Source organism: Mytilus californianus, unplaced genomic scaffold (assembly GCF_021869535.1).
Source record: "Mytilus californianus isolate M0D057914Y unplaced genomic scaffold, xbMytCali1.0.p SCAF_3, whole genome shotgun sequence".
Taxonomy (NCBI): Eukaryota; Metazoa; Mollusca; class Bivalvia; order Mytilida; family Mytilidae; genus Mytilus; species Mytilus californianus.
In genome coordinates this window covers 43,910,484-43,922,580 of record NW_026262679.1, presented here as the reverse complement: position 1 = coordinate 43,922,580, position 12,097 = coordinate 43,910,484, and the positions used below count along the sequence as shown (strand labels likewise).

At 32.6% G+C, this 12,097-nt stretch overlaps 1 protein-coding gene across 2 annotated transcripts in view; it reads right to left on the bottom strand.

Annotated features, from left to right (window-relative positions):
• The window catches only part of LOC127734634 (transient receptor potential cation channel subfamily M member-like 2), a 33,025-nt gene extending 21,970 nt beyond the window's left edge, over window positions 1-11,055 (bottom strand). The window contains exons 1-9 of one of the 2 annotated variants that reach the window (XM_052244614.1): window positions 10,972-11,055; window positions 8,144-8,376; window positions 7,611-7,813; window positions 6,115-6,253; window positions 4,312-4,462; window positions 3,445-3,556; window positions 2,834-3,044; window positions 1,813-2,078; window positions 610-729 (exon numbers count right to left, since the gene is read on the bottom strand). In XM_052244614.1, the coding sequence (XP_052100574.1) occupies window positions 610-729; window positions 1,813-2,078; window positions 2,834-3,044; window positions 3,445-3,556; window positions 4,312-4,462; window positions 6,115-6,253; window positions 7,611-7,813; window positions 8,144-8,315 (1,374 nt within the window). In that variant the 5' untranslated portion in view covers window positions 8,316-8,376; window positions 10,972-11,055. The remainder of the gene's footprint in view (window positions 1-609; window positions 730-1,812; window positions 2,079-2,833; window positions 3,045-3,444; window positions 3,557-4,311; window positions 4,463-6,114; window positions 6,254-7,610; window positions 7,814-8,143; window positions 8,377-10,971) is intronic. The other variant, XM_052244615.1, reaches the window with a different exon arrangement.
• Between the last annotated feature and the right edge of the window lie 1,042 nt (window positions 11,056-12,097).

Sequence of the window (12,097 nt, the reverse complement as noted above, 5' to 3'; positions counted from 1 at the left end):
GAAAGAAGCAACGATTTGGCTCCAGTAATTTAAGAATAGTGAAATTATTCAAGACTTTCAAAGTTGTGTACATTTAATGATAAATAAACAAGTAACTATAATCAGGCACACTTAGTGCAGAAAAGTCACTTGTGATGTCACCAAGACTTCATACTAATGTTGAAATTGTCATATTTGACTAAAAATTGCCATTTTACACAATGTTTTTGTACAAACTAGACATTAGCCAAGGCTTTACCAAAAACTGTATTATACATACATTGACACCTTTATATTTTAGGGTAAAGCCTTGGCTCATATCTAATCATATCAAAATCAGTATTTGCAGTTTGTGCAGTTTTGCACTAAATTAAAATGGTTTCATATAAAGATTCAAAATTAGTATGCTTTGGGTTCTGTATTTCTGTAATACTGTCTTTGTCAACAATTTATAAGGCTCAATTTAATTTTACATGTACTTGTTATAATGTGGTAAAACCTTACACGCACATCATATATTGACACTATTTTAAATACGAATATCAGAAGTTTCATTAATTTTCCTATCTTGTCTCGATAAAGGAGTGAAAGAAGTTTTTAAGGCAGACGTATTACAAACACAAATAATACCTCCTCGTAGAGATGTGGGAAGCATCTTGTATCAAACTGAACATCGTGTTCTTGAAGTAAGACAGTAACGTAGTCTAATTTGTCTGCTTCGATGGCTTTCTCTAAGAGGTAGGTTAAATTCTGAAATGAAAAGTATAGGTACTTGTCAAGTAGGTTTTCTCTTAAATATAAAGTCAAATTTGAAAATATGTAACGTTAAATTATATATGTGTTATTCTAAAACTGCCAAAAAAATACACTATTTCAAACGTATTGTTAACTAAACCTGATACATTTAATTGAAATGCAGATAGGTATAAATACTTTCATCATTATGGTACTTTTATTAAAGGAAACAAAAATTACAGCACCATAACAAAATAATTGTTTTAACAATTCCTATAGAGTTTATGTCCATTGCAGAGGTTACCTTTAGATATAACAAACACTATCAAATCAACAATTTAGTGATGGTCACCTTTATTCAACTTAGACAAAATCAAAATGATCTCACTAGAAAGGTTTTATTGTCGCAATTATCAGTTATTGCAGATATATTTCGTGCGTTATTTGTGTCTTTTTATCGACTTAGACTCTGACGAATCTGACTCAATACCGGCTAAGTCATCAGACAAAAAGTCGTTGTCGCTTGTTGGTTCTGGTTCTTTTCTAACCCAAAACCGTTGCCATAGCTTTGGGGTTTTTATTCTATTCACATTGTTTCGTATACCTTTCCAATAGCTTTTCATTGTTCTCGGTCGTTCTAACTTTTCCGATTTGATACATTTTACCTGTTATTTTCGAACCAATTTTTTTTATTTGTTGTTTTTATATATATATAAGGTAACATAAACAATATCAATCGGTATCATGAGGGTTTTTTCTGCTTCTTGCTTTGTTACCGCACTATCAATCACTGAGGTTACAATCTGCATATTTGTCATTGATTTGGTACTGGCATGATTTAAATGTGATGATCAATTTGTTTGTAAATTTATAGCTAACTTTACCAAAATTCTGCAAGGCAAAGTGGACCTGAGGCAGATCAGACTCCTACGTGTATATGCTCTCAAACGTTTTACATGTATATTTAAGGCTCTCCACTCATTTAGACAGTAGTGAATTTAACCAATAGTATTTCAGAAAAAAAAGTGTCATGCGCTCAGAAATTGATATCATACGGATCATTTAAAATGATGTCTTAGGTATGAAACTAATATTCACCTCACGACACATTTTTTCGTCTTCCTTAAATTTCAGCTGAATAAGTTGATATGCAATGAAAAAATATAACGGAAATGATGATGGGTTTAACCATGTCTTTACTCCAACTGGGTTTAGTGTTTTTGATCTGGAAAAAGAAGGGGTTGCAAGTTCTTCGGCTAATGGTACCGGACAGTCTGTGTCCCGATTATTCACCATAGGTGTAAGAAAATTTGACCTTCTCTTCGATTTTTCTGTCGAACTATCTGGTTCAGTTTCCTCAAAATCTGTAAAATTATAAGAAAATAAATATTTAGTAACGATTTTATTGGTTCTAGTTACCTGCAGAAGGACTGTCTCAGGGTTTGTCTTGATTTGTATTTGTTCTGTTTGTTTTGTTTGCTTTGTTTAGGGGGAGGGGTGGTCATGCTTGCATTCAATTTGTTTAGAAATATGTAGGTATTCTTATTTTACTTTGTGTCTTTAGTGGTTTTGTTAGTTGTTTTTGTGCTTTGTATATGTCTTGTGGGTTAAGCCCTTTCAACTGATTTTTATAGTTCGTTCTTTTGTTGTGATGATATACCACTGTTTCGTGTTAGGGGAGCGTTGGGAGCCTGCAAACATTTTAAACACCGCAACATTCTGTATGTGCCTGTCCCAAGTCAGGAGTCTGTGATTCAGCGGTTGTCGTTTGTTGCTGTGTATCATATTTGTTTTACTTTTATTGTTTTTTTTTATAAACCAGGCCGTTAGTTTTCTCGTTTCAATTATTTTACATTTGTCATTTCGGTTTTTTTTATAGCTTTCTATGGGTTAGCTACTAGTTGAATGCCTTATGGTGATCTATAGCTGCTAACTCCTACGTCATTTTGTCTTTGGTGGAGAGTTGTCTGATTGGCAATCATACCACATCTTTTCTATTTTCATATGATTGGGTTTTTTTGAGACTGTCGAACTTTGCATTGAAACATAGGGCCGCACATTCGTCATTAAAATGTCTTTCCATTGTAAATGATTAATGATACAAAAGGTCGACAATTACTTGCGATTTCTTTCAAGTTTGGTATAGGGTATTTTTCATTTTGAATTCTGGATCTGTTTCCTGTCTGTTTAATGGAATCTATGTTTATTGGACTTGGTGTGTTCGGTAGACTATTGTTTGTTGTCCCTATAGACCATGTTCGTAAAATTGCATCTGTAGTAGTGTCTGATAAAGAACGTTGCGTTGGATCTTTAACGTCAAATATAGATATCTGAAATTAAAATAATATAGAATAGAATAATTGAATATAAATGTAATGCTTTTCTACATTGTTTCACAATTCAAGCATAAAACATGTTGCCCTTTCGAATAAAAACAAAACAGTCTCTTGATAATTAAGGTAATGCTGCCGCTTAAAACTTTCAAGGTTTAAATCTTTGCTTATCCACAGGATAAAATAAGGCCTGTAAACACAGTCAGTTATTGAACATTAGAAAATAATGTCTGGTTAAAGAAAAGTAAAGACTGTTAATAAACCGTACATATTTGTAAATACATATATTTTTAGACATTTGCTCACATCGATATACCAAGGCGAAAGTAGTTTACCTTTGTCTAGGTATGGCAGACATTGATGGTCTACAGAATAACTTTAAATATAATTTATTTACCATATGACTTTGACGTTGAATACTCTTCATCAATAACTCAATATTCATGAGATCATCTTGATGTGTGTATGTACCGAGCAAAAGTGGTGCTGTACTCTTTAATACATCCTCACTGAAAACGGTCAAACATCAAATTAGTGCAAATTTTCAAATGTATCTTGAACACTATATCAAAAGAAAATTAATTGTTCAGATTCAAAAATCAAATACTTTAACATTTCACCAAATTCGAATATAAAACATACTGTTTAAAATACTTAACGGGTATACAAAGAAATGGCCATATGTAACAATGTATTAAGAAAATGGCGGTATTCTGTACACATTTAGAAGCAAGATGACATTGATTTGGGTCTTTCAGAGCTAACATTACAATTAAATTAAATGCGGAAGGCTATACGTGTATCGAATTATAAGACTTGGTATTCCAAAGACGGTCGTGAAATGTTTAATTGACAGTAAATTAATCCCTGCAGTTAAAACTAAAAAATGAATAACCAAAGCGAGACATTTCGGCAAGATAATGCAACGGATAAGTGTTGAATTTGATCCAACAAATTCAGGCGGGTCAGTCAACCTAATGCTAATATCAAATATATGCATGCTTTTTGGAATTTGACCACAATTCAACTGTAATGACGAAAAATGTTTTAGTTAAAAAAGAAATTTTTGTTTAATCATTTCTAAAAAAACATATGTTAAATAGATATGGTTGTCAACTGACCTTTTTTTTTATTTTTCAAATAGACATAAACATTTTTGTTCTTTGTCCTTTCACCATAATGTTCCATGAAAGTGTGACGATAAAAGCGAGGAAAACATTATGGTAATTTTGTATATAAAATCTGACACACAGTAAATATTTACCCGTATATAAGATACTCTGATATAACATCTGCAGCCTTTCCAGAACCTTTTATTATAACTACCGGTATTCCTTGTTGCAGGATCTGATCTACATGTCTGATTGTCTTTATATCTCCCTCTGCTACAATCACTATCACTGGGATCCTGATAGCTGCATTAAATCACAGTCATGTTAAAAGGAGGATGTAAATTGTATTAATATTGAAAAAATGTGAAACAGTGAATAAATTCATTGCACGAAATGCCTACATGCACTTGACAAAGCTAAAAGCAAAGGAACAGTACTGTTATTGTTGTTCCTCATCTCAAAGTCACGGTGACGCCTTCAATATGGAACAATAGAATAGAGAATGAAAAAGGGGATGCATGTTTCAAAGAGACAATAACCGACCACATAGCAGAAAACAACCCAATGTCACCTATGGGTCTTCAACGCAGCAAGAAAATCCCGCACCTGAAGGCGGGCATCAGCTGGCCCATAAACAATAGTATATACTAGTTCAACGAAATGGACGCCTCACTAAACTTCCAAACATACGAATGAGCCAAAATTGAAAAAAAAACACAAGACCAACAAAAGCTAGAGGTTCCTGAGTTGGGACATGTGAAAAAATGCAGCGGGGTTAAACATGTTTAGTGAGCGATCAACCCTCCCCTATACCTCTAGCCAATGTGGAATAAACAAACAAATCGCAAAACCCTCATATCCAATAAGTAAGAGGTAGCAGAAGTTTACTGATTTTCAAAACTAATAAAACCATTTTGAATATACCAACTAAAATAAAACCTGGAGGTATCCAAACAACCTAGTTCCGATTTTTGCGGAATTCTTTGCTAAACGTCGAAGCATTGAAGAACACAAATGTGGTGAAAATTAACAAATTAGAGATGATACGGAGTATAGTAGAGGAGAAAGAAACCATGGTGATATTCAAAACTCATAAATTCATAACTCGTAAATCTAACAAATAATAACATTTATATATCAATAAGCTCTTCGACCGAAAACATCAATATGTACATACAAAGGATATCAGATATATAAAGGAGCAGTGTCAAATAGAAATCAACCTTATGCAAATGAATATCAACACATCTGTTAACCCATTTCGGTTTGAAAAAATCTCTATGCAAAGTAGGTAACTGTTTGAAAATAGAGTTGTTATAAGAACCCTTCAAAACAGACGAACATTCGTCTTCTTTTCTAGTATTTGAATGTTCCAAAATCAATCAAAGTCTAATACATGTATACATGCACTTGCATAAGGTCGTTTTCTATCCAACGCAGTTCAAAGGAAGCAAAGAGTGATATGGAGAAATTAAAGAATAATAAATAGAGACAGGACTGTATAATTTTGAACACTATAGGGTCATTTAATAATTAATCTAATTCAAAGCCAAGTTGTAACGCTATTGTTTGCATATTTCTAATCTTTATATAGCCTCTTCTCCGACAAACTGGTCTATTTATCACATTCGATTGCTATCAGGATTACTAAGTGCCAAAAAAATAACTTGCTAGATGTACATGGTTTGAGTTGAAATCCGTTAGAGACCTGACGATATCTTCCCACAAAATTTACCGTGAAGAGTTGAATATGGACAGGTTTACGAACAATGCTGATTTGTATAGTTTAAGGTAAATTAATCTTCTATGGGTTACTATCTAATTAGCAAATTTAACTTGTGTGAACATTAATTAATTTAGATTACAGGTTCGTAAATAGTATACCCAAGACATACAAAAAATGGTTTGCACAGCAAAAAAGCACTAAGATGAATTGATTAAAACTAAATATTTACTGAGATCCTTTTGCAGTTTCATAATTTTCACCCTTTCATGTCCAATTTTCTTTAGCAGGTTCGTATGAACATCTGCAAATTTGTCATCTGCTATCTCAAAATGTTTGTCGAATTTGTCACTTTCTATACTGGAATTTGACTGCAAGAAATATTTTTCAGTTAACATTTGGAAATCAATACACACGTATCGTTGTCAAAGAGAAGTAATATCACGCATCCAAATCTGTTTTCAAATAAAATGCACACATTAAAATAATAATATGTTAACCTGAACAGGATCGGTAAGATTTGCTTCCCCCTTTCCCCATCTAACTACCTACTCTTGAGAGTGGACAAGGTCATATGCATGCCTATGTTTCTGCATTCAAACTTTTAAGGATTTATTTTAAAACTCAGATTTAAAACTTTTGCTTAAATATGCTGGGCTATAAATACATAAATGCCTAAAAACACCCAAAAAGCATTCGATTTATATTTTTTTTCAAAATTCATTCGGAATTGGAAGGAAAAGATGTTTTAACATTTTTGAACAATTCCATATCTAAACATTTCAAGTGACCAAATGAAATGTTTCAAAAAGAAATATTATCTGAATTGGATTTCATTTATGTATAAATTGAACCAATTAACTTGCAAACTTTACAAAGTGTGCTTCAACATAATAAAAAATAATTTAAAATTGTGCCTTTATTTTGAGAATGATAATACTCCAACATCGAATGAGAAAAAAAGATGGAATGAAATGAAGGTCAATGTAGGTCATTCTGTTAATCTATAGCTCATCCAAATTGCTGAAAATTCTTTAATAACTGAAGAACTAAAATCGGTTTCTATATCTATATAATTCCAGAAATGCATATAAATTTTGAACGGCAACACTAAACCGAACCGTTTCTTGGATAATGTATGGAATGGTTACGAGTAAGTATTTCTGAAGTGGATTGTAAGACTTCTTCTTCTTGAAGTAATTCCCTCAAACGTTGGAGCACACACATCTAGCTGTGTTCACTTAACGTCGAATTCTTTATTTTTCACAGAATTCTTCACCCTCGGTTATCGTAATGAGACATTTAACATTGTCATTTACATTTGCATTTGTAACCATTACGCATTTTGACATACATATTGAATTCAAAAGAAAATACAGTTTACAAAAAGGTGTAAAGAATTGTACCAAAAAAACTTTAACAAGAAAACATATGAATGCCATGAAGACAAAAGCAACATGTGAGTTGGAAAAACTTAAAGGGTATCAGATATATAGAGTTATAGAATTTGAAAACTAAAACTGCGTTATCATGCATAGAATTATGTCAGTAAAATATGTACCATACTTGTTTGCATCTGCATAGCTACAAATCATTATATGCACACATTCATACTCTGTCATCATTTTTCGATACTTATAATACTCGTGATTTCATTGACACTTATAATACTCGTGTTTTCATTATACAAAGTCATTAATTATCTCTCTCGTTTTGGATTATACTCACAGACGGTCGTTTTTCAGTGGACTGAATAGCTATAAGTTTGATATTGGCTCTGTTTACATTTTTCCAGATATCGAAATGTTTCATTCTGTTTGTTCTATCATCATCAGGAATCCGCTGCCCTGTCATCACCCTATAATTCTCTACTGCTTTCTTTACAGTCTCACTCAGCTTTCCTTTTCCGCCTTTGTGAAAGATCCAACATTCTGAAGTATGTGCATATGAGAGTGTTAAACCAGTAAACAGCCCATCTCGATTTTTGTTAAATTTGAAACTTTGTAAAACTATTGTTTACAGCACATTGCAATGCATTCACTTTCACATTTAACCCCTTCATTCATTACATACATATATTTCCCTGAACTGTAAAAGAAAGTTGAGTGTTCCCTATATTTTTTTACCAAATGTAGCTTTATCATAAACATCCTCTTCTTTTTTATTTGGGGTAACTAACATGTTAAAAAAAAATTAAATGTTATAGGAAATAAAATAAACGACTTTTGTATATAAAAATTGAAGCGTTATCAGTAAATTACCTTTTGCTCCTTTAGCTGTATCTATCAAACTACTCTGGAATCCTGATTTCTCCCAAGTGCTGGGAACAATACTAGTTGTATCTCCAATTACGGATATTACAAACCATGGTTTTGTTTTACCATCATCAGAACACTTCATCCATATAGAATCAACATCTTTCGTGTCCGTCATGTCTATGTTGTGCTTGGCATTTCACATCTTCAGAACTGTGCTGTACTCTACATATGGAATTCTTCACAAGTACAATAAAAGTTATGCATGTTTGAAGATTGATAATAAGATTGAAAGCGTTGGTTTTTGGTTCTGTAATTTTTGTGCCGGGTGTAACGTGATCCTGCCTTACACATACCCGTTATGTTGCCTACTTTATATCTACCCTTCTAAAGTCATCAGTTATTCAATGCAAATAAAATTACACTAGGGGTTACGTGATCGACCACACTAGGGGTTACGTGATCGACCACTTCCTGTTTCAAACGCATTTTCAATAGTACGCTAACCGAACAGAAAGGTAACCATATTTGTATGTTAAGACATAAAGTTACTTTACTGAATATTTGAGCGTTTAAGTTATCTCATTTAACAATTTATCATGTCGGAAATTATTTATTTTAATAATACCTAATTTTCACAAGACATGTATCTTGGGTGAGTTTTTTACAACCATTCAAAAGGAATTAAAGATGGGTCGATGACATTGCTGGTCAACGTTCAGTTACCAAGAGTATCACCAGCCCAGTAGTCAGCACTTCATTTACTGTTTGGCATGTTATTTTACTATTTATAAACTGTTGAATTATTTGAAACACTAAGGTCTTTCCATACATGGAATGTCTTAGCCGTATTTGTCACTACTTTTCGGCATTTTCGCTTTTTAATGCTCTTTAACTTCGTGGTTGATTTAATTCGAACGGCACTCATGAATCTTATGTAGACGAAACGCTCGTTTGGCGTTCTGGATTACATATAAAAATAAGGAGATGTAGTATGATTGCCAATGAGACAACTATCCACCCAAGTTCAAATGAAGTGGATGTAAGCAATTAAAGGCAACAGTACGGCCTTCAACAATGAGAAAAACCCGTACCGTATAATCGGCTATAAAAGGCCCCGACATGAAAAATATCAAACATCTCAAATATACCTGGTAACTTTGATGAGTGTTTTAATTGCTTCAAATTTCTGATGTACGATAATGACTGGACGATATACTTTCCACAGATACTACTAAAACTGTAACATTCTAGAAGTAAACCATGTAAGCAAAAATTATCATTTTTGTCGTTGAATTGCTGTCTCATTGAAGTATATACCCTAAATCTCCTTATATCCATATAAGATATTTTTGTGTGAAGATACTAGCGTGAAACGTTGTTTATTTTACAATTTATAAATTATTTCAGACTGTTTCTTTCAGACTGTTTTTTTCAATTGATGTACTATTTATAGATTATATTTTCACTTATCGCAGTTAAAAATACTAAATAATGTACAATTTACTCTACTATCATGATTTTAACAGAATCCGTTAGTTTTTTTTACCAGGTACGGATGCAGGATTTTTCAAGGAAAAACATACTTACTAAAAAAAGAACACAACAAATTAACTAAACTGATGCCACCAAATTGTTGTTTTCTATTGACAACATATTTTGTTTATCTTTGATAGATGTGTCTTTCAACAGCGAACTCGTAGTGACCTGTTCCTTGTTTGATTTAGTTCAATCAAGGGACAGGTCAAGAAGAACGAACAGAATCTATCATTATCCTTTTACTTCACGTCATGCTGTATAGAAGATGTCCTTTTTACTGCTATGTGTACCTATTGACACCCGAGTAGAGGAGAACATGATTTATTTATCAGTTTTGGACTAGCTTACAGAAACTGTGAGTACTCTTCGATCGGTACTTTGAGTCGTTTGTCTTTATGATAGATGTATTTGTGCCACGTGCTAATCTGATGAGTCAACCCAGTTTCAACTAATTTCTACAGTGTATTCTCATGTTGTGTGGATACACCACTGTCCGTGGTTAGGGGAAGAGTTGAACGCTCACAGACATGTTTAACCACGCCATTTTTTCATGTGTCTGTTCCATGTCAGTAGCCTGTAATTCAGTGATTGTCGTTGATTGGAATCGGATATATATAGATCTATTTGTCATTCGTTTATTTTGTGTTATAAATCAGACCGTTGGTTTTCTCATTTTGTCATATTGGGGTTTTTAATAGCTGATTATACGGTATTGGTGTTGCTCACTGCTGTAGGCCGTATAATGACTTACAGTTACTTACATCCACGTCATGTCAAGGATATTTGTCTTATTGGCAATGATACCAAATCTCATTATTTTTATGCTTATAAATGGATATGACTCCTTACTACTTTTCACAAGAATAACACGACGGGTGCCACGTGTGGAGCAGGTACTGCTTACCCTTCCGTAGCACATGAGTTCACTGGGTTCTTGTTGCTCAGTTTTAAGTGTTTACAATTATCCTATGAGAGAATAAATGCATTGACCTAAGATTAAGGACGGGTTTACGGCAACATGTAATTTGATTAAAGTGCAAACACACGGCCAAAAAAAATGTTTCTTTTTTTTTTAAAGAAAGGAAGGTCGTTATCAACTTTACGTCGATTATTTATGTGATGATAGCAAATTACATAAATGTAGCATCGTATTTTTTTCATGTAATTATGATATTAATACGTCATCTTTAATTCATTTTGACTAACTCTCAGCCGTAAATATATTTTATCGGATATATAAATTTTTCCACATTTTTTCGCTGTGTATTGATATAATTCAAACCATATTAGCTTACCTTACTACTTGGAATTCATGGTGTATATGGTATATACCAAAGACGAAATTTAAACTTCCTTTTGTATCGTATTACAACCGATTCAAGATAATCATTCTACCAATAATTAACTATTGTTAACATTAGTATTATATGTATGAAATTGAATAGTACAATATCTAAATAGCACAATATCTACATAGTGCATATACTAAACGGGACAAACGGGTTAATTTTAAAAACCATTGTATACGAAATTATGCTTTGATATTTTTATCACACTATGTGTGGTGTTTGTTTAACTTTGATGTTAATTTCTAATGCCAACAATTTTCACTCATCATTGCATTGATTATCTCTAACAAATCAAATTTTCTCCAAAATTCTACTCTCTCAATTTCAAATGTTCGTTATGCCATTGTCTACCGGCTCATCGTTGTAAAAGGAAAATGAAAGAAGTGGGCAATTTTGACAAATATCCATTGTCTTCTTCATGGAATTTTACCAATATTATTCTTTTTTATATATAAATATATATACTTCTATAGGGATATGCAGCATGTTGACACCATTTTTACAATTTGATATAATAATATAAATGTTCCGCATCACACAATCCGAATCAGATAACACGATTGAAGTCGAAAATAAAAGTGTATCGTAAATCTATCAAATTAATAACATACTCTACAAGGTCACAATACGTAAGTCTGTAATATATCGTTGCATTCTGTCTTCATATGCCATTTCGACCTTGTTGCATACTGCCAAATTTGCCCCTTTTGAGATCTTTAAATTTAATTACTCAGTCTAATTAGATATAGGTGACAATCCACATGATTTTGTTCTTCTAATTGGAATGATGCGAGTTAAATGTCTTTTAAATGTATCTTTGAGTAAGACCGGTTGCTAAGATTTGACGTTATGTGCACTGGCTATTTCTGGTCAAGTCATGTTAATATTTCATATTTTTAAGTCACAAATAACATTTCTGCACCAAAGTGATCAGTATTTTATATGCATCCATTAATAAAAGGAACATAATCAAGAAGGAATTGAATAATATAAAAATAAGGAGATGTGGTATGATTGCCAATGAGACAACTATGTAAGCAATTATAGGCAACCATGCGGCCTTCAACAATGA